The sequence below is a fragment of the Eutrema salsugineum genome, unplaced genomic scaffold (assembly GCF_000478725.1).
Source record: "Eutrema salsugineum unplaced genomic scaffold, Eutsalg1_0 scaffold_1, whole genome shotgun sequence".
In the NCBI taxonomy this organism is placed as follows: domain Eukaryota; kingdom Viridiplantae; phylum Streptophyta; class Magnoliopsida; order Brassicales; family Brassicaceae; genus Eutrema; species Eutrema salsugineum.
The window spans coordinates 1,791,374-1,817,449 of NW_006256909.1; the positions used below are offsets into that span (position 1 = coordinate 1,791,374).

Below are 26,076 nucleotides of genomic sequence, written 5' to 3' on the forward strand. Positions count from 1 at the left end.
CAATAAACTTAACCGACCTCTAAGAAGCGGCCGCTTTGTTCGCTTTATTATTCTATAAATACAGGCTTAGGGTACCATTTTTCTCTCTTTGCTCATATCTCTCCTCGTGAAGAGACGAGAGAAATCCAGATCTGGGGTCCTGTCGAACCAGAGGGAAAAACGAAAAAAAATTAGCTCAAGTAGACTGTAAACTGACTTATAGAATCAAACAAATCGGAAAGAGAGGGAAACACAATAAGGGTTTGAATCAATTTTGATTCTCTTCTAATTCACGTTCTAGGGTTTTCGTTTCTTTTGATTTGTCCTTGATCGGAGTTTCGCCGCCATGGATACGCGGTTTCCGTTCTCTCCAGCCGAGGTCTCCAAGGTCCGGGTGGTCCAGTTTGGCATACTCAGCCCCGATGAGATCGTAATGCTCCTTTCTCTTTCGAGTTCTCTAGCTCATTGCTCCGCCGTCTGTTTGGCCGGCGGGGAAATTGGAGGGGGCTATATATAGTAATGGAAATCGATAAGTTTAGCTGGGGAGCATGTTCTTTTCAATCTATTGATGTGAATTGGAAGCTATAAGTAGGAATTGTGTATCGCTGGTTGCTAATGGCTTTCTGCCTTTTAATTTTTTTTCCAGAGGCAAATGTCAGTTATACACGTTGAGCATAGTGAGACCACCGAGAAGGGTAAACCTAAGGTGGGAGGATTGAGCGATATTCGGCTTGGTACGATTGATCGGAAGGTGAAGTGTGAGACATGTATGGCTAACATGGCCGAGTGTCCAGGGCATTTTGGCCATCTTGAGCTCGCTAAGCCAATGTTTCATGTCGGTTTTATGAAGACTGTCTTGAGTATCATGCGATGTGTTTGCTTCAATTGCTCCAAGATTTTAGCTGATGAGGTACGGAGGAACTCATCTTGACGTTGCATCCCCTTTTTTACTTACATATTTGTATGACTTAGTTTTCCTCTTGAATTTACCAGAGGATTATGCTTTTTAGGGAAGATAGATTGGATTCCTTTGTGTTGAGAATAATCCAATTGTTTCTTTTTTTTTTTTCATGAAGGAGGACCATAAGTTTAAGCAGGCTATGAAGATAAAGAATCCCAAGAATAGGCTTAAGAAGATTCTGGATGCCTGCAAAAACAAGACCAAATGTGAAGGTGGTGATGAAATTGACGATGTCCAAAACCAAGACACAGACGAACCAGTTAAAAAAAGCCGTGGTGGATGTGGTGCACAGCAACCAAAGCTGACTATTGAGGGCATGAAGATGACTGCAGAGTATAAAATAACAAGGAAGAAAACCGATGAGCCGGACCAGCTTCCGGAGCCCGCAGAAAGGAAACAGACACTCGGTGCTGATAGGGTTCGTCCCTTCTTACGAATGAACTTACCTCTTCTTGGGTGGTGTAATCTGATGGCATGTGAGATTCGTGCAGGTTTTGAGTGTGCTGAAGAGGATTAGTGACGAGGATTGTCAGCTCTTAGGGTTCAACCCTAAGTATGCTCGTCCTGACTGGATGATTCTAGAAGTCCTTCCTATTCCTCCACCCCCTGTCAGACCATCTGTAATGATGGATGCCACTTCCAGAAGTGAGGCAAGTCAGACTTGGTTTTACTGAATAAAATCTTGCTTAGATTCGAGTACAGAGTTAGTCTTGACTGACAATATCATTATCATTTTCAACTTGCTTTTTAACTATACCAACCGAATGTATGTCCCTGAGTTCATGCTTGTTTTTGGTGCAGGATGACTTGACTCATCAGCTAGCCATGATTATTCGACACAATGAAAACTTGAAAAGACAGGAAAAAAATGGAGCACCAGCTCATATTATTTCAGAGTTTACACAACTCTTGCAGTTTCATATAGCCACATATTTTGATAATGAGTTGCCTGGACAGCCAAGGGTAATGCTTTTGTATCCTTCCAGATCGGATATGATACATACAAACGTTGCTTTATCTGGGTTTGCCTTTATTTCCTTCAGGCTACACAAAAATCAGGGAGGCCTATTAAATCAATATGTAGTAGGCTGAAGGCGAAGGAAGGCAGAATCAGGGGGAATTTGATGGGAAAACGAGTTGATTTCTCAGCTCGTACTGTTATTACTCCAGATCCAACAATAAATATCGATGAACTTGGTGTACCGTGGAGTATTGCTTTGAATCTCACATACCCAGAAACAGTTACTCCATATAACATTGAAAGGTTAGTACTTCTTGTGTTTATTTATTTTCAGAAAGTATTGTCTCCATATTTTGCTGACAATATTTTACTGGCAGATTAAAGGAGCTCGTTGATTATGGGCCACATCCTCCACCTGGCAAGACTGGGGCGAAATATATTATTCGGGATGATGGCCAAAGGCTAGATCTTCGGTACCTTAAGAAGAGCAGTGATCATCATTTGGAACTTGGATACAAAGTATTTACTGCTTTTCTTTATTCTATCTACTCAAGCCACAGAGGTTTTTTGTGGAAGTAGTCATTTTTCTATGCTTTCTTGGTCACAGGTGGAACGGCACTTAATTGATGGTGATTTTGTTCTGTTTAATCGTCAACCAAGTCTGCACAAAATGTCTATCATGGGTCACAGGATTAGGATCATGCCATATTCCACTTTCCGTCTGAATTTGTCTGTCACCTCTCCTTACAATGCCGATTTTGATGGGGATGAGATGAACATGCATGTACCACAATCATTTGAGACCAGAGCCGAGGTGTTAGAGCTGATGATGGTTCCTAAATGTATCGTCTCTCCCCAGGCGAATAGGCCTGTGATGGGTATTGTGCAGGATACCCTCCTAGGATGCCGTAAAATTACAAAGAGAGACACCTTCATAGAGAAGGTAACCATTTCAGTAGCGGTTGCTTGATAAAGCTCTGGCCGTGTTTGATGAGACGATAAACCAACTCCTTTGCTGATATCTATTCCATTTTCAGGATGTATTCATGAATACACTTATGTGGTGGGAGGACTTCGACGGGAAAGTTCCAGCTCCTGCAATTTTGAAGCCGCGTCCTCTTTGGACTGGCAAACAAGTCTTTAATCTCATCATACCAAAGCAGATAAATCTGTTCAGGTACTCTGCTTGGCACTCGGATCAAGAGACTGGATTCATAACTCCAGGGGATACTCAAGTGCGAATTGAAAGAGGGGAACTTCTTGCCGGAACTCTCTGCAAAAAGACCCTTGGTACCGGTAATGGAAGTCTCGTGCATGTCATTTGGTAAGATGCTGCACCCTGTTCACTTGACACAAAAAAAAGTATCAAGATTTTAGTGTTGATTGTTGTTTGTCACAAATGCTTATGTGGCTAAAATATACTAATTGGTTTCATGAGCTTTTTTGTTTGTAATTCTTTTTTTTTTTTGAATATTTTGTTTTATAGGGAAGAGGTTGGTCCTGATGCAGCTAGGAAATTCCTCGGTCATACTCAATGGCTTGTCAACTACTGGCTTCTGCAGAATGGTTTTACCATTGGAATTGGTGACACAATTGCTGATTCGTCAACAATGGAGAAAATTAATGAAACTATTTCTAATGCGAAAACTGCTGTGAAGGACCTTATCCGTCAGTTCCAGGAAAAGAAATTGGACCCTGAACCGGGGCGAACTATGACAGAGACATTTGAGAACAGGGTTAATCAGGTACATTAATGGCTAGATAGCAATAGATATTTTCATATGGCGCGTTGCTAGTGATTATCTTGTCTATGCTGACTCATAATCTGCTCTTGTAGGTCTTGAATAAAGCTCGTGACGATGCTGGAAGTAGTGCTCAAAAGAGTCTAGCAGAAACCAACAACCTTAAGGCCATGGTGACAGCAGGATCCAAAGGAAGTTTCATTAATATATCTCAAATGACAGCGTGTGTTGGTCAGCAAAATGTAGAAGGGAAGCGGATCCCATTTGGATTTGATGGGCGGACATTGCCTCATTTCACCAAAGATGATTATGGTCCTGAAAGTCGTGGCTTTGTTGAGAATTCGTACCTACGTGGGTTGACTCCCCAAGAGTTCTTTTTCCACGCAATGGGTGGAAGGGAAGGTCTTATTGATACTGCTGTGAAGACATCAGAAACTGGATACATTCAAAGGCGATTGGTTAAGGCTATGGAGGATATTATGGTAAAATATGATGGGACAGTCAGAAACTCGTTGGGTGATGTTATCCAATTTCTTTATGGGGAAGATGGTATGGATGCTGTATGGATAGAATCACAGAAGCTGGATTCCTTAAAGATGAAGAAATCCGAGTTCGATAGGACTTTCAAGTATGAGATTGACGACGAAAACTGGAATCCTACATACCTAAGTGATGAACATCTTGAGGACTTGAAAGGGATCCGGGAGTTGCGTGATGTATTTGATGCGGAATATCAGAAACTTGAGGCTGACAGATACCAGCTCGGGACTGAAATTGCAACAAATGGTGATAGCACTTGGCCATTGCCTGTTAACATCAAGAGGCATATCTGGAATGCCCAGAAGACTTTCAAGATTGACTTGCGCAAGATTTCGGATATGCACCCTGTTGAAATTGTTGATGCTGTTGATAAACTACAGGAGAGGCTGTTGGTTGTTCCCGGTGATGATGCCTTGAGTGTGGAAGCACAGAAGAATGCCACTCTGTTCTTCAACATTTTGCTTCGCAGCACTCTTGCTAGTAAAAGAGTTTTGGAGGAATACAAGCTCAGCCGCGAGGCTTTTGAGTGGGTCATTGGTGAGATAGAATCGAGATTTTTACAGTCGCTGGTAGCCCCCGGGGAAATGATCGGTTGCGTTGCTGCTCAATCAATTGGAGAGCCTGCTACGCAGATGACTCTGAACACTTTCCATTATGCTGGTGTCAGTGCAAAGAATGTTACGCTCGGTGTTCCCAGGTTGCGAGAAATTATTAATGTTGCCAAAAGGATCAAAACACCTTCCCTATCTGTCTACCTCACACCAGAAGCTAGCAAATCAAAAGAGGGGGCTAAGACTGTTCAGTGTGCGCTGGAGTACACTACTCTCAGAAGTGTCACTCAAGCTACGGAGGTCTGGTATGACCCAGATCCGATGAGTACTATTATTGAAGAAGATTTTGAATTTGTGAGGTCCTACTATGAAATGCCAGATGAAGATGTTTCTCCGGATAAAATATCTCCTTGGCTGCTTCGTATAGAGTTGAATCGTGAGATGATGGTTGATAAGAAATTGAGTATGGCTGATATTGCGGGGAAGATCAACCTTGAGTTTGATGATGACCTGACTTGCATATTCAATGATGACAATGCTCAAAAACTGATCCTTCGAATCCGCATTATGAACGACGAAGGAGCGAAGGGAGAAGCGCAAGATGAATCAGCTGAAGATGATGTTTTCCTTAAAAAGATTGAGAGCAACATGCTGACAGAAATGGCGCTCAGAGGTATTCCAGACATCAATAAGGTTTTCATCAAGCAGGTTAGAAAAAGCAGGTTTGATGAGGAGGGAGGATTCAAGACATCTGAGGAGTGGATGTTAGATACTGAAGGTGTTAATCTCTTAGCTGTTATGTGCCATGAAGATGTGGATCCAAAGAGGACAACAAGCAATCACTTGATTGAAATTATTGAAGTTCTCGGTATTGAGGCAGTTCGTCGTGCTTTGTTGGATGAACTGCGTGTTGTGATTTCTTTTGATGGCTCCTATGTGAATTACCGACATCTTGCCATCTTGTGTGATACCATGACCTATCGTGGTCATCTAATGGCTATCACTCGACATGGTATCAATAGAAACGACACTGGGCCTCTGATGAGATGCTCTTTTGAAGAAACGGTTGATATTCTGTTGGATGCTGCAGCTTATGCTGAGACAGACTGCTTACGGGGTGTTACAGAGAATATAATGCTTGGCCAACTCGCACCTATTGGGACAGGAGACTGTGAACTGTATCTGAATGACGAGATGCTGAAGAATGCGATTGAACTTCAGCTCCCTAGCTATATGGATGGTCTAGAGTTTGGAATGACTCCTGCTCGTTCACCTTCAGGCACTCCTTATCATGAAGGCATGATGTCCCCAAACTATCTCCTCAGTCCAAATATGCGTTTATCGCCAATGTCAGATGCACAGTTCTCTCCATATGTTGGTGGGATGGCCTTTTCGCCCACTTCATCTCCAGGCTACAGCCTATCATCCCCTGGATACAGTCCTACTTCTCCCGGTTACAGTCCCACTTCACCTGGATATAGCCCGACTTCTCCCGGTTATAGTCCCACTTCACCAACCTACAGCCCCAGTTCTCCTGGCTATAGCCCAACAAGCCCTGCTTATTCTCCTACAAGTCCTTCCTATTCTCCCACCTCTCCTAGCTACAGCCCAACATCTCCAAGCTATAGCCCAACGTCCCCGAGCTACAGCCCGACATCACCGAGCTACAGCCCCACTTCTCCGAGTTACAGCCCGACATCGCCTGCTTATAGCCCGACCTCGCCCGCGTATAGCCCGACTTCACCTGCATACAGCCCGACCTCTCCTTCTTACAGCCCAACATCACCATCTTACAGCCCAACATCACCTTCTTACAGTCCTACTTCACCCTCCTACAGTCCCACTTCACCTTCTTACAGTCCTACTTCACCCGCATACAGCCCTACGTCTCCTGGCTACAGCCCAACTTCACCAAGCTACAGCCCAACATCACCTAGTTACGGTCCTACGTCTCCAAGCTACAACCCTCAGTCTGCTAAATACAGCCCATCTCTGGCTTACTCTCCTAGCAATGCAAGACTATCGCCAGCTAGCCCCTACAGTCCTACATCTCCAAATTACAGGTAATTTGAATACCTCTATGACGCTTCGATTCGTGGTGACATTGTGTCATCTTCTCTATTCATTAACACTCGGGACACTCTTTTACTCTGCAGCCCGACATCACCATCCTACTCACCCACATCTCCATCTTATTCACCTTCAAGTCCAACATACAGTCCTAGCAGGTTCAACTTTGTTTACCAGCTTGTTACTTAGAATCTGTTGTATGCATCGGTCTCATTTTGTAAATAATCACCGTCTATCTTCTTTAGCATTGGAATTGTAGCAAAAAGACTAACCGTGTTGTTGTTCTAAAATTCTGTCTCAGCCCATACAGCTCAGGAGCAAGCCCTGACTACAGCCCAAGCGCAGGTTACTCGCCAACACTACCTGGTTATTCACCGTCATCTACGGGACAGTATACACCACATGAGGGTGATAAAAATGACAAGAGTGGAAAAGATGGCAATAAGGATGATAAAAGCAACCCTTGAAACTTGAAAGAGAGAGAGACAAGAGACGTTTTAAGTTTTTAGGTAACGTCTAAAATCTCTTGGAACCATTGCTGGCGTTAAATGTCCTACTTCCTAACAAGCCTAGCCACGTGTTATTTCGTTTAACCAGCAGCAGGGGATAAATTCAGAGACGGTGGAGCTGAGAAAAGGAGGAAACCGTTTCAATGTCATCTCCTGTGGACAACTTCGTATCAGTGGGTTTTCTTAGTAAATCCTTTTTTGGCTTTGGTGATTTGTAAATTGTTTTAAAACTTATCCATAAAGTTATAATATAAACAGTTGATCCCTATGAACAAAAATCATCATAAACTTGGGCTTTTCGTCTAATTTTTGAGTTGTTGCTCTCAAAATAGACATGTGAAAGGATTCTTTATTTTACTGTTGCTTCATCGAGTAGATTTGAATCTAGAATATTTTGTTTCTTTGATGGACATATGACCTACTTTTCAATTAGAAAGAAAAAGTCTAAACTTTTTTAAAATAATTTATTTTCTTCAGTTTTGTTTTATTCAATTTACTTCTTGTTTTATTCCCCCATTAAAGAATAATTATTGGGATTTTATGTGATTCATCATTTGCCCAACTTTTATTTATTTATATATTGTCTTAATAATTGATGTAAAGCTTGGAAGAATAATCAAATATGGATATGGTGGATGGATCTATCAGAGCTGTTTTGACTAACCTTTTATTTGTCTAAACACAGAGAGGACCTCCTCACATCATCATTCATTCATTATCAAATTGACCATTATTATATTGGTTCCTTTTGTAAGTCTAAGAAAGATAAACACACAACATTCTAAAATCAAAATCGTCATCAGTAGATCTTGTTAACTGATTAAGCAAAGTGTAAACCCGCTCTTCCAATTAAAGAAGCGACTTTGCAGAACGTGTGCAACTGCTCTCTCAGATCTACAAAGGGATGGATATTTATGTCGTCGGTAAGCGAACCACTCCCATTACGTCGTGCCTCCACGTGTCCCTTCTTCTTCTTCCTTCCCTTTCTTTCTCTCTCAAATCATCACCTAACAATAAATATTTAAATTTCTAAAAAAAGGGACAAAAAAATACTTTCTCACTCCATTGATTTAACAAACATAAATCAAAAATCAAAGAGAAGAAAACTTTCAAATTCACCCTTCGTTTCTGCAGCAGCAACAACAACCGAGCCCTGTTCGTTAGGGTTTTCGGTTTTTGTTGGCTTTCTTCTTGCGTTGCTCAACACCTTTTCTCATTTCCTCCGCCTGATTTGTAACCATGGCGGAGAAAGTATCGGATGATGTGATGCTTTTACACGGTGACCTCGATTTGAAAATTGTTCAGGCGAGGAGATTACCTAACATGGATATGTTCTCAGAACATATGCGCCGTTGCTTCACCGTTTGTAACTCCTGTACTACACCTACCGATGATGAAGATCCCAGAGACAGAGACGGTGGAGCGAAATCCGGTGATAGGAACATCCGCGGCCACCGGAAGGTTATCACCAGTGACCCCTACGTCACCGTCGTCGTCCCGCAAGCCACTCTTGCTCGGACGCGCGTTTTGAAAAACGCCCAGGATCCTCTTTGGGACGAGCATTTCGTCATTTCCGTCGCGCATCCGCTCTCTTATCTCGAGTTCCAGGTCAAGGACGACGATGTCTTCGGTGCGCAGATCATCGGAACCGCTAAGATCCCCGTTCGGGATATCGCATCCGGCGAACGCATTTCCGGTTGGTTTCCCGTGCTCGGCGCCTCGGGAAAACCGCCGAAGAAAGAAACTGCTCTCTTCATCGATATGAAATTTACTCCCTTCGATCAGATCCACACCTACCGCACTGGAATCGCCGGCGATCCGGATCGTAAAGGTGTTAAACGGACTTATTTCCCTGTGAGGAAGGGAAGTCAGGTGAGGCTTTACCAGGACGCTCACGTAATGGACGGAATGTTGCCGGAGATTGGGTTGGACAACGGCAAGGTTTACCAGCACGGCAAGTGCTGGGAAGATATATGTTATGCCGTTTCTGAGGCTCACCATATGATTTACATTGTTGGCTGGTCTGTCTTCCACAAGGTGAAGCTGGTTAGGGAACCTACAAGGAAGTTACCTAGAGGTGGTGATTTGACGCTTGGGGAGTTGCTGAAATACAAATCGGAAGAGGGTGTTCGAGTTTTGCTACTTGTATGGGACGATAAGACTTCTCATGATAAGTTCGGGATAAGCACGGTGAGTGTTGTTTCTACAAGCATATTTGCCACGTTAGCTTTCTTGCTGTGTGCCAAATTTGCAAGAATTCAAGTTTCTTGGTGAGGATAATTAATGTTTAGACAGGCTATTTGGTATATTAAGATACGTCGTATGGCATTTATTTTTGTGCAGGCTGGAGTTATGGGGACACATGATGAAGAGACTAGGAAGTTCTTCAAGCATTCTTCTGTGATATGCGTATTGTCACCCCGCTATGCCAGCAGTAAGCTTGGGTTGTTCAAACAACAGGCAAGTCTTAGCTCTTGAAAGTTTGTGTTCATAATAGTTTGATGTTGATATTTTCTAGCGAGGGGGTTTAGCGCCGCATCATAGGAGTTATTTATTGAGCTGGGACTAGTAAATGTGATTTGTGTTCAATTTTAAGAGATGCCTTATCTCTAAGTTTGCCATCGTTTGTCATTGACTTAGTTAACGGCTGTTTTCACATGTGTGTATCAAAATGTTGTGACGATTTGTCTTGGCATAGCTCTTTTCACAAGTGTAATTCTTTTGTTTAATTCCCAGGTTGTTGGCACTCTCTTCACGCATCATCAGAAGTGTGTTCTTGTAGACACTCAGGCTGTTGGTAATAATCGCAAGGTCACAGCTTTTATTGGAGGTATAGATCTTTGTGACGGCCGCTATGACACACCTGAGCACCGGATATTACGCGATCTTGACTCTGTATTTAAGGATGATTTTCACAATCCTACATTTCCAGTGAGTATATGATTATTCGCTGGTTGTTTTCAAGCTAGAAACCTCATTCCTTACATACTCCTGATTCACATTCTTTCTCTACTTCCTCAGGCTGGTACCAAGGCTCCAAGACAACCTTGGCACGATTTGCACTGTAGGCTAGAAGGACCTGCGGCATATGATGTTCTCATAAACTTTGAGCAGCGGTGGAGAAAGGCAACACGATGGAAAGAGTTTAGCTTACGTTTAAAGGGGAAAACTCACTGGCAAGATGATGCGTTGATCCGGATAGGACGCATATCATGGATTCTAAGTCCAGTGTTTAAATATCTGAAGGATGGTACTTCAATTGTTCCAGAAGACGATCCAGTTGTTTACGTTTCCAAAGAAGATGATCCTGAGAATTGGCATGTTCAGGTATTTCCAGATTCCTTCCATAACAATATTTCTCACGCAATGAATTTTGTTGATTTGATTTAACCATGCGGTTTTCTTTGACTTTCAGGTATTCCGTTCTATCGACTCAGGATCCGTGAAAGGATTTCCAAAATATGAAGATGAAGCTGAGGCCCAAGTTAGTAGATCAACTTTTTTGCTATTATTACTAATGATCCTTGACAATGGAATTGCTGTTTATAAGCCATTGTTGCAACATGTTATTAATTGCACTACTAAGTCTTCAAAATTATTAATTTACTGCAGCATCTGGAGTGTGCCAAGCGTCTTGTAGTAGATAAAAGCATCCAAACTGCATACATCCAGACAATCAGATCTGCTCAGCATTTCATATATATCGAGAACCAGTATTTCCTGGGTTCTTCTTATGCTTGGCCTTCTTATAAAGATGCAGGTACGTCGTAATGTTTGAGTTGAGAACAGTTCTTAGACTAGGAATTAAAATGCTCACTCTGCAGAGGCTATAGTCTAGAATTGTTCTCAATTGGTAGTTTTGTATGCCCCGGCTTATTTTTCACTTGACTGTTATCTGGGATGTATTCTCCATCTGTATAAACGAAAGTGAATGAACTTTTTTGCCGGTGGATTTTCTGATCTTTCGTTCTTTTGAATGAGCAGGAGCTGACAATCTAATTCCTATGGAGTTGGCTCTAAAGATTGTTAGTAAAATCCGAGCTAAAGAAAGATTTGCTGTATATGTCGTCATACCACTGTGGCCTGAAGGCGACCCAAAGTCTGGACCTGTGCAAGAAATTCTATATTGGCAGGTAAGACTTTTAGCTGAGTGTAAGATTAGCATTGATATTAGAATTGGTTCTTCGATTTCTTTTCAAGAGAAACTAACATGTCTGGTAAAAAACCATCTTGTTTGCAGAGCCAAACTATGCAGATGATGTATGATGTTATAGCACGGGAACTGAAATCGGTGCAGTCAGATGCTCATCCTCTCGATTACCTTAACTTTTATTGCCTTGGTAAACGAGAGCAACTTCCAGATGACATGCCAGCCACCAATGGCAGTGTGGTATAATATTCAAAGACTAAGAACTGCGTCGTGCTCAAAAACTCTAGCTTACAGATAGAAAAAAATCACTCATGATCTTTTTAACTGCATTTTCAGGTATCGGATTCTTATAAATTCCAGCGTTTCATGATTTACGTGCACGCAAAGGGGATGATAGTAGATGATGAGTACGTACTCATGGGATCTGCTAATATCAACCAAAGATCTATGGCGGGCACGAAAGATACCGAAATAGCCATGGGCGCATATCAACCCCACCATACATGGGCTAACAAGGGAAGACACCCACGTGGCCAGGTTTGCCTTCCTTCTACTATCATCATCTATGCCATAACCAAACTCAAAAGGGTTTCTATATCTGATAGAGTCTATATAATATCTACATGGGGGTTAAGTTTCAAGATCCTGAATCCTAGATTACAGACAGATAGTAAAGGAAGGAAAAGTTAGGTTGAGATAGCATTAAAAAGCCATGCTTGAGAAGTTGTGTTTTTCTGCTCTTTGTAATGTAAGCAACTAAAGAAAATCTCGAATAACACATTAAGAGGTTTGCTGAAATATCTATCGGACAGGTGTATGGATACAGAATGTCACTATGGGCAGAGCATCTAGGCAAAACTGGAGATGAATTCATGAAGCCTGCTGATCTAGAATGTGTGAAGCACGTGAATGGAATCGCTGAAGGAAACTGGAAAAAGTTCATAGATTCGGAATTCGCAGAGCTACAAGGTCACTTAATTAAATATCCTCTTCAAGTAGACATTGATGGTAAAGTGAGCTCTCTTCCTGATTACGAAAGCTTCCCAGATGTTGGTGGTAAGATCATTGGAGCTCATTCCATGGCTCTCCCTGATACTTTAACTACGTAAAACTGTTGATGTTAATGTAATTCTTAGCATTTTTCTTTCGATCCTTGGAGAAAAAGCTGAAAAAGTGTTGTGTGAGTTGTACATTTTTAACTGTGTTGTTGTTTTATTTATTCTTTTGTGATCGTCGTCCAATGCGGTGCAAAGAGTAGACTGTGGAGGCAAAATATTATAAGGATATTTTCTTCTGAGTTTTTGTTAATACGAGTAACTATGCTCTGTGTTTTTTTTTTTTTTTTGACTAAATAAAGAAACTGTTATTTTAATTTCAGATGGATCTCTCTAACCAGAGAAGTACATATTCCGTTCTGTTAAACCGAAGATTCATAGATATAACCATTTTAATTCTGTTTGTTGATTTCGGCTTTATTTCGGTATTCAGACGAAAATGCAGCCAAAATCAAATCGAACCGAGGTGGAATGAATGAACCAACCACAGACCAAAATTATAATCCGGATTAGGTTACGAATTTGTTGAAGAATGCACCATAAGAAAAGTGAGTCTTGCCACATGTAACTATTACTCGTGTAATATAAAATTTAAAAGAATTAAAAAAAAAATCCATCTGTATAGACAGTTAGACACTAGACAAGGGGGAAGAGAAAAACTGATTTTACGCTTGCTTACAGTAAAACCCTAATTCTCTCCGTCCCGATCGCAATCTGCGCGTTCTCTACTGCTTCTTTTGCAATGGTAAGCTTCGACGACTATCAGTCATTACGTTTTTCGTTGATCTTCATTTGGTTTTCTTCGAATAAATTGAGCTAATTAACTGATTTTGCAGGCGGATTCTCCTAAAGAAAGGTTAGATTCAAGTTTCTATTGCTTCGCATTTTTCATCGCTGTTAATTTCAAACCGTTCTCTTTCTGGTTTTACGCGTTTCTACAATGTGGAATTGCAGCACACTTTGCGTAGGATGTGAATCTGATGGATACATTTGAGAATTTTGACTTGTTAAAGATCTAGTTCTGGATTTTCTTCTTTCTTTGCACTTGATTTGTATGTTGATGCCTTCTTGCTCATAGGACTGTTAAATAAGCCTAGTTAGATGGTGTTTTGAAGTAAGAAAGTCTTAGTGAGAGATGTTGCAGATAACTTATTATTTCCTGTAAACGATTGTGTAATCTTTTGCTTGGTTTCTCCATCAGGGATTCACGATCTCCGTCACCCTTACCCCGGAAAGAACAACGCAGGCCCCAGTCCATATCTAGGTCCAGGTCCAGGTCCATGCCGAGGGAAAGGTCTAGGTCGAGATCTTTGCCAAGGCCCATATCTCCATTAAGAAGCCGTGGAAGGTTAGTTATTGCATTAAGTTTCTTATGTCACTACAAAAGAATTTGGAAGGATGTCTCGTGGTAATCTTCTTTCATTACTTTTTCTAGGTCAAGGTCAAGAAGCCGTGGAAGGTTAGCTCTAGCTTTCTTTTTCCATCTGAGTTTGTATTGTTTTGTAGTCTGCTATTGGATTTGATGGTTTCTAATGTTTTGTTTTTCGTTATTTGAATAAATTTTGATTGATAGGTCTGAAATTGAAAACCCTGGTACCACTCTCTATGTGACTGGCCTATCTACAAGGGTCACTGACAAGGATCTTGAAACACATTTTTCCAAGGAAGGAAAGGTGATATCATCTAAAGCTGATTCTCTTTCCTCATATTGCAAGGTTTCTGCATTTTGAACATGTGGTTAACTAATTTCGTATCCATAGGTTGCGTCGTGCTTTCTTGTGATGGAGCCTCGCACCCGTGTGTCTCGAGGTTTTGCCTTTGTTACAATGGATAGCCTTAAAGATGCTGAGCGGTGCATTAAGTATCTCAACCAGTCTGTTCTAGAAGGCCGATACATAACTGTCGAAAGGGTAAATATTCCATGCTCTACTGATTTTGGTGGCATTATGATATGTTCGATATCGTTATTTGTTTAACTTGGAGGTTTTCTGACCATTCAGAAAAATATTGCATCAAGCTAGTGTTGGCAACAATTCAGAGATGATACTGATCCTTACCACACCATCATTAAGTGAAACACAGCTTGATCAATCCAATCGCCAGCTTAATCAGCTATTCCAAATGATCTGATCCAACTAATCATAAGCAACTATATTGCCTCAACTCTCAACTAATCAAAGGACATTATCAAGTTTCAACAACTATTAGTCAAGTGTTCGTCAGCCTAGGATGCATCTTATTTCCTTGAATATGCATGGGGCTTTTGTAACTTGGAAGTTGTGTACCATTACATGAGGTTTATTTACTTTGTGTTATCCTCAGTCCCGAAGAAAGCGCCCGAGAACTCCCACTCCTGGCCACTATCTTGGCTTGAAAAGCTCCAGAGAAAATGGTAAGTGAACGTTTGAAACCTCTGTTCAAAATTATTGAGTCTTTTAGCAAAATGAAAAGATTGCTAACTGTTCCGTAATATTTTTCTCTGTTTTGGAAAAAGACCGAGAAGGCCGTAGCACTCGAGGGAGGCACTATGATCGTGAGGATTATGGACACCGTAGGTCACCAAGACGGGACTATTCACCTCGTGATGCAAGAAGGTCACCAAGGCGCGACTATTCACCTCGTGATGGAAGAAAGTCACCAAGACGTGACCATTCACCTCGTGATGGTGGAAGAAGTTCGAGAAGAGATCGGTCTTACTCTCCTTATGGAAGAAGTCCAGAAAGAAAGTCAGAGAGAAGGTATCAACCCCGTGGCTCGAGATGACCTGTTTAGCTCTGTTGACAAAGGAATTCAAGAACTTGTATGTTGATTTAGGTTGTGTGATTGATCATCTTAAAATACCCCAGAGATTCTGTCGGTTGACGCTTCTGGTTTCTATGTCTCTTTCTCTTGTTTGCTTTTTGAATGTATGTTGCAAAACGTAGTGAAGTAAAATCAACAAAACTCAATGTTTTTGAGTGAATCAGAATATCCTTTAATGATCAGAATCTTGAGATTGTACGCAGATATTTGTTTGAAACTAATCGGTAGAGATACCAAATAAAAGGTTGGTTATTGCGTTAAGTTTCTTATGTCACTACAAACAAATTTGGAAGGATATTGGGTGGTAATCTTCTTTCATTACTCTTTCTAGGTCAAGGTCAAGGTCAAGAAGCCGAGGAAGGTTAAGCTCTAGCTTTCTTTTTCCATTTGAGTTTGCATTGTTTTGTAGTCTGCGATTGGATTGATGGTTTCTAATGTTTTGTTTTTCGTTATCTGAATGAATTTTGATCGACAGGTCTGAAATTGAAAACCCTGGTACCACTCTCTATGTGACTGGCCTATCTACAAGGGTCACTGAGAATGATCTTGAAACACATTTCTCCAAGGAAGGAAAGGTGAAATCATCTGATTCTCCTTCCTCATATTGCCAGTTTTAATCTATTTTGTCTCAGCATTTTTTAGCATACAATCGTTTAACATGTGGTTGACTAACTAATTTTGTATCCATAGGTTGCGTCGTGCTTTCTTGTGACCGAGCCTCGCACCCGTGTGTCTCGTGGTTTTGCCTTTGTTACAATGGATAGCCTTAAAGATGCTGAGCGGTGCATTAAGTATCTCAACCAGTCTGTTCTAGAAGGCCGATACATAACTGTCGAAAAGGTAAATATTTCATGCTCTACTGATTTTGGTGGCAATATGATATGTTCGTTATTTGTTTAACTTGGAGGTTTTCTGATCATTCAGAAAAATATTGCATCAAGCTAGTGTTGGCAACAATCAGAGATGATACTTATCCTTACCACACCATCATTAAGTGAAACACAGCTTGATCAATCCAATCTCCAGCTTAATCAGCTATTCCAAATGATCTGAACCAACTAATCATAAGCAACTATATTGCCTCAACTCTCAACTAATCAAAGGACATTATCAAGTTTCAACAACTATTAGTCAAGTGTTCGTCAGCCTAGGATGCATCTTATTTCCTTGAATATGCATGGGGCTTTTGTAACTTGGAAGTTGTGTCCATTACATAAGGCTTATTTACTTTGTGTTATCCTCAGTCCCGAAGAAAGCGCCCGAGAACTCCCACTCCTGGCCACTATCTTGGCTTGAAAAGCTCCAGAGAAAATGGTAAGTGAAGTTTCTGTTCAAAACTATTGAGTCTTTTAGCAAAATGAAAAGATTGCTAACTTGTTGCGTGATATTTTTCTCTGTTTTGGAAAAAGACCGAGAAGGCCGTAGCACTCGAGGGAGGCACTATGATCGAGATGATTATGGACATGGTAGGTCACCAAGACGGGACTATTCGCCTCGTGATGCAGGAAGGTCACCAAGACGGGACTATTCGCCTCGTGATGCAGGAAGGTCACCAAGGCACGACTATTCACCTCGTGATGGAAGAAAGTCACCAAGACGTGACCATTCACCTCGTGGTGGAAGAAGTTCCAGAAGAGATCGGTCTTACTCTCCTTATGGAAGAAGTCCAGAGAGAAGGTCAGAGAGAAGGTCAGAGAGAAGGTATCAACCCCGTGACTCGAGATGACCTGTTTAGCTCTGTTGACAAAGGAATACAAGAACTTCTATGTTGATGTAGGTTGTGTGATTGATCATCTCTAAAATACCCCAGAGATTCTGTCGGTTGACGCTTTTGGTTTCTGTGTCTCTTCTCTTGTTTGCTTTTTGAATGTATGTTGCAAAACGTAGTGAAGTAAAAACAACAAACTCTCTACACTTGATGTTTTTGAGTGAATCAGAATATCCTTTTTTGATCAGAATCTTGAGATTGTACGCAGATACTTGTTTGAAACTACTCGGTAGAGATTCCAAATTAAAGATTGGAACTTACAAACTTTAAAAGAAAAAAAACTCTAAGAAAAATTTTAAAGCTGGGAACTTTGAAACTTAAAAAAAAAACTCTCAAAGAAGAAAGCTATAAACAGTGATAAAAACAGTTATCCAAAATCGTATATAAATATATACCTTTGTATCTTTACTTGTAAGAAAAACACAAACCTCATCAAGAATTGGCGTATTTGTGCCAACAAAGCAACATAAGAATACATCTTCTGGCAATATAAAACCTAGAACGCCTCTCTTTCACCATCGCTAAACATCCTTTATTCCTCTCCATCGATTCACTGCAACCTCCTTCTTCCCTTTTCCTCTTTCTCCTCATCTTTGTCGTCGATGAACATTGCCCCATCGTCTAACCCTTTTTTTTGGGCCTTTTGTTCTCCCCTCTTTACTTTCGTTTCTTCACACTTGCGTGTTTTCTTCACACTTTTGCGTTTTCTTCTTTTTTGTTGTGTGTTGTTCTCTAGAGACGGAAGCAAAATGAAAGAAGAAGAAAAAGAAAGAGGAAGAAGCAAAATGAAAGGGACCAAATGTGAAAAGAGTGGAGAGGAAAATAAAGAAATGATAAAAGACTATAAATAGAGGAGTGGTGGAGCAATGATGATGCGATGACGTTAAACGTCATTAACCTCTCTTTCTTTCTTTTTTCACGAATTCTCCAAGAAATTCCATTAATTCCTTTTGTTTGTGTACTTACGCGATCAAATCATTCTGTACGCTACGCTTTATCATTGTTACTTAAAAGTTAAATCTTTTATTAATTAATAGTGGAAATGTGGAATAATTATCTTGGTGTATAGGGCACAAAAACATACTAAAGTCTCGTATGTTACTAGAGTTGAGTTTCTCTTCTTGTATATTTAATATTTGTGTAATTGTGTTCAGATATAATGTATGGAGATCCATAATGGTATAATGTAAAGAATAACAACACATCGTCATATTGTTGATATTTTCTGTTTTCCGTTACTAATTTATTGTTAATTTGATCCCCCGAAATCAACAAAAAAAAAAACGCGTCTCAGGTGGTTCTATCATACATGACGAGACAACGGCTTATCTCTTGCTTACACATATATGTCCTTCTCTGATTGTTATCATATCCTACGCTGTATTGTAATGATCTTACCTTTTCCGCATCTTACGGCCATCAATCTTAAGCTAATTATTTTATTTGTAATACATTATAATCTTTCTTACTAGCATGGAATTTCTAGTCGTCTACTAATTTTTGTAGACAATTTTTGTTTTGCACCGGTTTATATTGGAAGGTGCTTGGCATGAATTGTTGTTGTAGAATTTTATTTTTGATTTAACTGTAAAGCCTTTATTATTAAAAATATTTGACTGTTATTATTTTTTTTAATAATGAAGACTTTTAGAAACTTTTTTGTGTGGCTAACATCTGCACAGTTTTAGAAGCTTTAATGGGATTTTTAAGTTTCTGAAATGATTCAATTAAGTTTCAAAATTTGATCGAATAGTTTCAGAAATTTCAATGTCTAATTACATAAATTGTTCAATGTAGGATCTATCAGAATAAACTTAATTTGTTTGTTAGTTATTTGCTAATTTATTAAGAGCGGCCTTCCTAACAGACGCAGAAGAACGTCAGCATGAACAGGTGGAAGGGAATAAAGTATCTGGAGGAGGAAGAGAAGCAGCAGTACTGACCAATCATTGATAGTTGATTGGTTTTTGCCACGTCAGCTGCTTCCTTTGACAGCTGTGTAAATATTCCTCTCTTCTTGTTTTTTTCTAACAAAAAAAAGAATATAATTTTTTAATTTTTTTTATATTCATATGCATTTTATTTACCGAACCAAGATATGGATATTGATATTGTTATGGGTAAACCAAGATATGGATAGATATTGGATATTGTTATGGATATAAGTAATAAGGTTCATAGGATATTCGTTCACATTTTTTTTTTGTCGCCATTTCATCTTTACCTTTGCGAATGGTGCCATTTTATGTACTTGCGTTAAGAGAGTAATGGAGTTTTATTTAATTTGCATAGATCTCTCGTGGGTCAATTTAGTGGTAGCCTAGTAGCCGCACCAAGTTAATTTGGGCCAAACGGGCCTTACAAACGAATGATCTGCTTCGTTGAGATTAAAATTAAAAAGGCCATAATCTTATGATTAGAAGGCCGTTATATTATTATTGATTTTATGGGTTTTCTTCTTCGTAATAATGTTTTATTATGGGTATGACAAGACATCAGAAAATATGATGATCCTCATCAAGAACCGAAAATTTTATGTTATAAAGCGTGAAACAAAAACAAAACATTTCCCATAACTACTTGACTACGTCATCATATTCATATCGTCAAAGTCTCAAAGAAAAGAAGACGCACCACTATCCTCTTTTTTTTTTTTTTTGTCGCCTTTTATTGTTCTTCTTAAACATGAGCACCACCCATTTTTGTCAAATGCAAAAAAGCAACACTGTCCATTATCCATTTAGAGATTATTAGAAAAAAAAAAAAACAGGGAATCCCGTGACCCACACTTATGTGGACCCCATATGATGACGTGGACAATCTCTACGTGTTACACAACGAAACGCTCATGTCCTCCCTGGCTTTCAACCGAAACATCCCTCTCTCTCTCTCTCTCTCTTCTCTCCAGTTTCTTCCTTCCTCTCACACACACTCTCTCTCTCTCTCATGCTGAATCTTGGATCATTCTCCTTTTTCGTGCTTTTGGATCGAAGAAGAAATCGCCCTGTTGATTTTTAACTGGAGTTGTTTCGCGTTTCTGATCCGCCCGAGAATTTTGTCCCGATGGCGATCAAGGAGGAGACCGAGGAGAGTTGCGGAAGCAGAGCCGTCGTGGCTTCTGTGTCCAAGGAAAACCCTAGGCAACATCGTATGAAACTCGAGGTGTACGGAGAGGTTCTACAGCGAATTCAGGAATCGAATTACGAAGAAGCTAATCTCCCTGATTTCGATGATCAGCTCTGGCTCCATTTCAATCGTCTTCCCGCTCGGTAAATTAGAATAATCTGTGGGGTTTCGTTTCGATCAATTATAATGGTTTGCGACTTGTTTGTCTTAGTTTTCTGTGTGTCTGGCTTAGGTTATTGGATCTTTTTTTTCATCATTTTGTTCTAATTTGGTTTCTGGTATGATCATGGACATCGGAAAATTTCTGTTTTAATCTGAATTTGATTTGTAATTTTATTGTTTGAAGACAATTGATACTTCGTCTGCTCTGTCTGCGTGTAGTTGTTGGTCTGCTAGTTTAGTTGCACCATTCACTATTTCTCGATTTGGCATTTATCAGTATTGATGAATGCTTTCTTCTTTTTTTCATAGATATGCTCTGGATGTAAATGTTGAGAGAGCAGAAGATGTTCTCACTCATCAAAAATTGCTGAAATTGGCCGAAGATCCTGCAACTAGACCCGTCTTTGAAGTTCGTTGTGTACAGGTAGTTAAAGCATCTGCCACTTTCTGGCTTGCTTCGTGTTCCATACTGAAATCTTTGTTCGAAACTGAATAATTTTTTGCTGACTTAATTGGTACTTGCGTTCCTCTTTCTTACAGGTTTCCCCTACATTTAATGGACATTCTGCTGACGCTGATCCTTCAGATCCCGCCGTGAAGGAAGATGCTCAAAGCTCATACCACTCGACCAGGTATGGCTATGCACTACTATAAAATTTTGGCTGATCTCTAGGCGTTTCTTTATTAGCATTTTCTCCTTTGTGACTATCTTCTTACTTCCTGTTCAAAGGGTTCTTGCACCTCCAACTTTTGGTTCTTCTCCGAATTTTGAGGCTCTTACACAAGCCTACAAACATCATGCTGAAGACGATGATAGTGCGGTCAATCCAGAGTTGCCTAATTCTCGGTGAGAGTTCTTCTTAAAAATTATTATATATGCTCCAGTTATGTCTGCATATAATTAAAGAGGAAATCTTTGTAGCATGGAATCGTGGTCCCATGTTTTTCAGGTTAACCTGATATTATTATACAACCATGAGCGGTGATATTATCCTTTGTTGCCTATCTTATAGACCTATGCATGAAATCACCTTTTCAACCATCGACAAGCCGAAACTCCTTAGTCAGGTTGGTAAATTTATTTTTCCGTCGATTTCTGTATATCACCTCTGTTGTTCTTTTACTATTGTGCTAAAGTTTCTCCTCTGTTGAGTAGAGTGATGTTTATGATTACCAATATACAAATTCGTTCATTTCGTATTTGCTAATTAACTGCGCAAACTTCATCGGTGTAAATGATCCATTAGAGACTGTCATGTAAGAATGGGTGGGTAATTTTGGCATGTGCCATCATCTGAGCGAGAAAATATTTTTTTTCCAGTTAACTTCCATGCTTGGTGAACTTGGATTGAATATTCAAGAGGCTCATGCTTTCTCTACGGCTGATGGTTACTCTTTGGATGTCTTTGTTGTTGATGGTTGGTCGCAGGAGGTATGCTTTCTGTTTTCTGCATGGACTTTATCTTTTATGTATTCATTGAATGACTTACAGAGATATTGGCAATTAACGACGTTTGTGTCCCTATCATCACTAAACTGGTTAAAAACCTTATGACTTTGGAAATACAGGAGACAGAAGGTTTAAAAGATGCGTTGAGGAAGGAGATACGGAAGCTTAAGGTATCTTCTATATTTTTATTGTCATGAGCATTTCTTATCTTCAGGAGATTCCTCATATGCTCTCCATGTCTCATTCTGTATCATAATCTAAAAATGCAAGCAATGCTTTAGCATTAGCTCGCCCGAAAATTTAGTGAGACACTGTACTGATGTTTTGTTGCTATGTTTTGCATCAACTCTTGATAGTTGTCCTCTCTCCATATTCCACAATGGCTGCTCTGCAGGATCAACCTATTTCAAAGCAGAAATCTATTACTTTCTTTGAGCATGACAAATCAACCAACGAGCTGGTACCTGCTTGTGTTGAAATACCTACGGATGGAACGGATGAGTGGGAAATTGAAATGAAACAGCTCAAGATTGAAAAGAAAGTGGCATGTGGATCATATGGGGAACTGTGAGTCTTCTCATTCCAAATATCTCTGAAGTTTATGATAGGAAGTTAACAAATATGTGATTTGTGATGTCTATGCAGGTATAGAGGAACCTATTGCAGTCAGGAAGTAGCTATCAAAATTCTGAAGCCTGAGCGTGTAAATGCTGAAATGCTCCGTGAGTTTTCTCAGGAAGTGTATATAATGAGGTATGTTACATTCGATTATCACTCATACTCTTAATAGTACTTTTATTTAATTCTCTAAAATTTCCATTTCGCGGTCTATATTCAGTATTAAGAAATATACATGAGTTTTCTCTCATTTTTTCTCTACCATTCTCCATCACTAGGAAACGTTTTATCCAGGGACTTGCGCTAATTTTCTCAGTCAGAATCTCTATGCTGTTTAAAGCAATTAACATGCATATTCTAGATGCTGATTTTCTCTGGGGACAGTTGTTCGTTTCTAGAACTAGTTACTGATATTTTCTTGTTTGTAGGAAAGTACGTCATAAAAATGTTGTCCAATTTATCGGAGCATGCACACGGTCACCAAACCTCTGCATTGTGACGGGTATGTTCTCAGTAGATTCTGAATAAGAGTTTACTTTCATCTGGATTATATTGTTTACTGCCTGTTCCGTATCTGCATACTTGGTTAGAAAGTTGACTCAGCAGAACAATGAGGTTCTTGTATTGCTATGTTATTCTCGTAACATTTCAATTGCTAGTTTTGGCTTTCATATATATATGCACGGGGGACTGATTTTTATCCTTTTGATCAGAGTTCATGGCTCGGGGGAGCATTTATGATTTTCTTCACAAACAGAAAGGCGTTTTTAAACTTCAATCTTTGCTCAAAGTGGCCCTAGACGTCTCGAAAGGAATGAACTATTTGCATCAAAACAATATTATTCACAGAGACCTTAAGACTGCTAATCTTCTTATGGACGAACATGAAGTAAGCCATCTTCTTTGGTTATTGATTATGTAGCCTTTCAGCATGCTTTGGTCTCTGATTATGTAGCCTTTCAGCATGTAAACCTTTGGAATTATGAAATATTTGTTGTCTCTCCACAAATACTGTTCACTTCATTATAATACAGGTACATGTCTTTATGTTTTGCATTATTTTTAACAGGTTGTGAAGGTTGCTGATTTTGGGGTTGCCAGAGTGCAGACTCAGTCAGGGGTCATGACAGCTGAAACAGGAACCTACCGATGGATGGCACCAGAGGTATGACTGCTTTCGTACATCTTGTTTTTTTTTTTTTTTTTTTTTTGGGTTTTTGGAGTGTATGAAACTAAAAACATGTTTGTGGAGAGTTTTAACTGAAAATAACCGAGACACAGTTGGCCCCATTTGAGAAGACATGTAGTTTGAAATATGACATTCAGCTGTGTGAAGATCATTTGTTAATTCCTGAGTTGGTCGGTTTCTGTATTTCTCTGCTTTGACAATATACTTTTTGAACTCAGGTTATTGAGCACAAACCGTATGATTACAGGGCAGATGTCTTCAGTTACGCGATTGTGCTATGGGAACTTTTGACTGGGGAGGTAAGTCTCCTCTCTCGCTCTCTCTCTGGATTTGAATGGTAGAAGTTGCTAAACTCAGTTAACATCTGCATTTGACGCACTGTTATTTATTTAATTTTTTTTCTGGCGTAAAATGAATAAAAACAGCTCCCATATTCTTACCTGACTCCACTACAAGCAGCTGTTGGTGTTGTCCAAAAGGTATATATTTATAAGGACTATACATTTCTTTTCCTCGTGCTTCGATAGCTTTTTGTACATTGAGTTCTGAATTTTTGTGCAGGGACTTCGACCGAAAATTCCGAAGCAAACACACCCAAAACTGACTGAACTTCTTGAGAAATGCTGGCAACAAGACCCAGCTCAGAGACCGAATTTTGCAGAAATCATAGAAATGCTTAAGCAACTACTCCAAGAGGTAACTGCTACCAGAACCGGGCCTGGGTAGAGACCCATGAAGCATGTGGAGATTAATAAGTTTAGAAAGTTGTTAGGGGCCAATTTGTGAAAAGATGAGTTAGCTCATGGTTTAGGAGGTGGATTTAATTACTCAAAAGTTCAAGTCTATGAGGCTATGTTTTGTGTTTTTTTTGTTCTTTATCATTTGCTTTAATTGACCTTTTGACACGAGAATCAATGAGGGAGCTATGAGTTTTCGTTGTCAGTACATTACTTTATTGTATGAGATCTGCCTAGAAGTAAAACGAGTAATCGTATTATTTGGTAGTGCATCTAGATGCATAAAACACTTGTGTTGAGAAATTTTACATTATCCATGTATTTACAGATCACAAACGGAGTGGTCTCGTGTTTGCTTATCACTCTTCTACAGGTAGTTCATTCTCTGTCCAGGCAACGTATCCTCCAGCAATGTCTGTGACCGCGGTGAAACCCTGTAGACGAGGAAGCACTAAACCGCTTAATATCTCTGTTTTAACTGATAAAATGATACTATCACGAAGCTCTATATATAAGTAGAAGTGAATCGCACTTACAGCCGTGAGAAGATCAGTTGACGCCATGAAAGACCTTTGCCCGCTCTCACAACCCTGCATTATTTATTAAGACGTTAAAATATAAAAGAAAATCGCAATTTTTTTCATCGCGTTACTTGAGATTTTGCCAAAATTTTAAACTTACGATGATGATTTCGTCGTGTTTCCTGAAGTGGGACGAGACCTGCCTTAGAAAACTCGGGTTCTTGACCATCCCTGCAACATTTTTGGCTTTGGTGTTAGTTTCAAAGTTTCTTTTTTTCAAGTAGAAGAATCTATTTATTCTAACGGTTTGTGATGGGAAGAACCTGATCCGACTCTGTACATGTAAGGGGCGTTGATGGCACTAGAAGGATGTCCGATGCTGAATTCATCTGGTGTCCTCACGTCGAGATATCGATATCCTGCTTGAGCTAGCTCATGCGCCACTCTTACCGGTACCGATGTAGGAACTCTGCCTGCTTCTGCTGCAACATTTCCTCTGCTCGTTGTTGCTCTCCGCCTTCAACAGAAAAAAAAAACAGAGTTCTTAGTCATTTCCTCTAATGCTAATTCATAATCTGAAAGCGGCAGAGAGTTTCCTCGAACTTCGCTCACCATCGGATATTTGAAGTTTGAACATCTGCAACAATGACACCTCTTCTTGTTGAATTTGCCGTTGGTAGTTTCCACTTGAAAGATCCACACGTTTGTAGAGGTTGAGAAATAGTCGATGACCAGCTTCCAATTCGTGTCGGTGTGTTAAAAGTCGTTGTTTCCATTTCTTTTTTTCTCTCTTCTTCTTTCTTAGATACTTTGTTGAAGATTTACTTCTTCTCGTGAGTGTGTATATATATACAGACACAAAGGGTATTGGATAGTCAGTACCACGTCAGATTTTATGTCCGATTATTGTAGTCTCTATCCTTCTACGGATATTATTCAATTTTGTAGCGCAAGTCGATTCCAAAATGTAAGCCATGCGTGGAATGGGATCAGCATCATGATAAGTCCTAACTCGGTTGCCTCGTAAGTCGTAACTCGTGAAAGAATAGGATAATGCTGACTCGGATGGATTCTACCGTACGTCTCAAAATAGGCCCAATTGTAAGCTTTCAATGGATCTGAATAAATATTTATTTGGGCCTTAGGCCCAACTGTGAAACAAGTGGCTGAGATGGAGGCTGAGGA

General features: G+C 39.9%; 7 protein-coding genes across 8 annotated transcripts; 5 read left to right on the forward strand and 2 right to left on the reverse strand.

The window, feature by feature from the left end:
* The first annotated feature begins 96 nt into the window (after positions 1–96).
* Positions 97–7,670, forward strand: LOC18028247 (DNA-directed RNA polymerase II subunit 1). The gene is made up of 14 exons (XM_024148614.1): positions 97–409; positions 626–889; positions 1,056–1,358; positions 1,432–1,590; positions 1,742–1,903; positions 1,984–2,204; positions 2,279–2,420; positions 2,509–2,844; positions 2,939–3,225; positions 3,388–3,646; positions 3,739–6,797; positions 6,891–6,962; positions 7,106–7,313; positions 7,402–7,670. Exons 1-13 carry the CDS (start codon positions 326–328, stop codon positions 7,269–7,271), a joined length of 5,514 nt encoding a protein of 1,837 aa, XP_024004382.1. The 5' UTR covers positions 97–325; the 3' UTR covers positions 7,272–7,313; positions 7,402–7,670.
* Positions 7,671–8,355: 685 nt separating this feature from the next.
* On the forward strand, positions 8,356–12,788 carry LOC18028248 (phospholipase D delta). The gene is made up of 10 exons (XM_006411996.2): positions 8,356–9,503; positions 9,657–9,773; positions 10,050–10,244; positions 10,335–10,640; positions 10,729–10,797; positions 10,926–11,073; positions 11,298–11,446; positions 11,554–11,703; positions 11,800–12,000; positions 12,276–12,788. The coding sequence occupies exons 1-10, from the start codon at positions 8,553–8,555 to the stop codon at positions 12,570–12,572; spliced, it is 2,583 nt and encodes an 860-aa protein (XP_006412059.1). The 5' UTR covers positions 8,356–8,552; the 3' UTR covers positions 12,573–12,788.
* Positions 12,789–13,139: 351 nt separating this feature from the next.
* LOC18028249 (serine/arginine-rich splicing factor SR45a) lies at positions 13,140–15,546 on the forward strand. Its single transcript, XM_006411997.2, has 8 exons — positions 13,140–13,263; positions 13,355–13,374; positions 13,720–13,866; positions 13,954–13,977; positions 14,092–14,191; positions 14,279–14,428; positions 14,841–14,910; positions 15,013–15,546. Exons 1-8 carry the CDS (start codon positions 13,261–13,263, stop codon positions 15,279–15,281), a joined length of 783 nt encoding a protein of 260 aa, XP_006412060.1. The 5' UTR covers positions 13,140–13,260; the 3' UTR covers positions 15,282–15,546.
* Positions 15,545–17,213, forward strand: LOC112081855 (serine/arginine-rich splicing factor SR45a-like; the record flags this gene model as incomplete). Its single annotated transcript, XM_024148627.1, has 6 exons — positions 15,545–15,564; positions 15,652–15,681; positions 15,796–15,895; positions 16,011–16,160; positions 16,565–16,634; positions 16,730–17,213. Coding segments are annotated over 6 exons (687 nt in total), but the record flags the coding sequence as incomplete, so codon positions are not given.
* Positions 17,214–17,285: 72 nt separating this feature from the next.
* On the reverse strand, positions 17,286–17,874 carry LOC112082279. Its single transcript, XM_024149898.1, has one exon. The coding sequence runs from the start codon at positions 17,704–17,706 to the stop codon at positions 17,521–17,523; it is 186 nt and encodes a 61-aa protein (XP_024005666.1). The 5' UTR covers positions 17,707–17,874; the 3' UTR covers positions 17,286–17,520.
* A 2,084-nt stretch (positions 17,875–19,958) lies between these two features.
* Positions 19,959–24,575, forward strand: LOC18028250 (serine/threonine-protein kinase STY17). The gene is made up of 15 exons (XM_006411999.2): positions 19,959–20,357; positions 20,686–20,800; positions 20,917–21,008; positions 21,107–21,223; positions 21,390–21,444; positions 21,698–21,808; positions 21,946–21,996; positions 22,221–22,393; positions 22,472–22,579; positions 22,873–22,946; positions 23,158–23,333; positions 23,514–23,609; positions 23,852–23,932; positions 24,059–24,112; positions 24,195–24,575. Exons 1-15 carry the CDS (start codon positions 20,152–20,154, stop codon positions 24,357–24,359), a joined length of 1,674 nt encoding a protein of 557 aa, XP_006412062.1. The 5' UTR covers positions 19,959–20,151; the 3' UTR covers positions 24,360–24,575.
* Positions 24,576–24,604: 29 nt separating this feature from the next.
* LOC18028252 (rhodanese-like domain-containing protein 15, chloroplastic) lies at positions 24,605–25,728 on the reverse strand. Of its 2 annotated transcripts, none has more exons than XM_006411998.2 (5): positions 25,504–25,728; positions 25,215–25,408; positions 25,052–25,122; positions 24,907–24,960; positions 24,605–24,804 (listed from the first exon to the last, which is right to left on the reverse strand). In XM_006411998.2, exons 1-5 carry the CDS (start codon positions 25,665–25,667, stop codon positions 24,730–24,732), a joined length of 558 nt encoding a protein of 185 aa, XP_006412061.1. In that variant the 5' UTR covers positions 25,668–25,728; the 3' UTR covers positions 24,605–24,729. The 2 variants fall into 2 exon arrangements, with proteins under 2 accessions (XP_006412061.1, XP_024004710.1); XM_024148942.1 differs by having other exon boundaries at positions 24,903–24,960.
* Positions 25,729–26,076: the final 348 nt, after the last annotated feature.

Coding starts and splice junctions, on each gene's coding strand:
- LOC18028247 (XM_024148614.1), top strand. CDS start 326: ATGGATACGCGGTTTCCGTTCTCTCCAGCCGAGGTCTCCAAGGTCCGG. Junction 2,421..2,508: donor ATTTGGAACTTGGATACAAA/GTATTTACTGCT, acceptor TCTTGGTCACAG/GTGGAACGGCACTTAATTGA. Junction 6,798..6,890: donor CCTACATCTCCAAATTACAG/GTAATTTGAATA, acceptor TTTACTCTGCAG/CCCGACATCACCATCCTACT.
- LOC18028248 (XM_006411996.2), top strand. CDS start 8,553: ATGGCGGAGAAAGTATCGGATGATGTGATGCTTTTACACGGTGACCTC. Junction 11,074..11,297: donor GCCTTCTTATAAAGATGCAG/GTACGTCGTAAT, acceptor TTGAATGAGCAG/GAGCTGACAATCTAATTCCT. Junction 12,001..12,275: donor GAAGACACCCACGTGGCCAG/GTTTGCCTTCCT, acceptor TCTATCGGACAG/GTGTATGGATACAGAATGTC.
- LOC18028249 (XM_006411997.2), top strand. Junction 13,867..13,953: donor CCATTAAGAAGCCGTGGAAG/GTTAGTTATTGC, acceptor TACTTTTTCTAG/GTCAAGGTCAAGAAGCCGTG. Junction 14,911..15,012: donor GAAAAGCTCCAGAGAAAATG/GTAAGTGAACGT, acceptor TTTTGGAAAAAG/ACCGAGAAGGCCGTAGCACT.
- LOC112082279 (XM_024149898.1), bottom strand. CDS start 17,706: ATGGGGCAATGTTCATCGACGACAAAGATGAGGAGAAAGAGGAAAAGG.
- LOC18028250 (XM_006411999.2), top strand. CDS start 20,152: ATGGCGATCAAGGAGGAGACCGAGGAGAGTTGCGGAAGCAGAGCCGTC. Junction 21,224..21,389: donor CCAGAGTTGCCTAATTCTCG/GTGAGAGTTCTT, acceptor CCTATCTTATAG/ACCTATGCATGAAATCACCT. Junction 24,113..24,194: donor CTGTTGGTGTTGTCCAAAAG/GTATATATTTAT, acceptor ATTTTTGTGCAG/GGACTTCGACCGAAAATTCC.
- LOC18028252 (XM_006411998.2), bottom strand. CDS start 25,667: ATGGAAACAACGACTTTTAACACACCGACACGAATTGGAAGCTGGTCA. Junction 24,961..25,051: donor AACACGACGAAATCATCATC/GTAAGTTTAAAA, acceptor TAAATAATGCAG/GGTTGTGAGAGCGGGCAAAG. Junction 24,805..24,906: donor CAACTGATCTTCTCACGGCT/GTAAGTGCGATT, acceptor CCTCGTCTACAG/GGTTTCACCGCGGTCACAGA.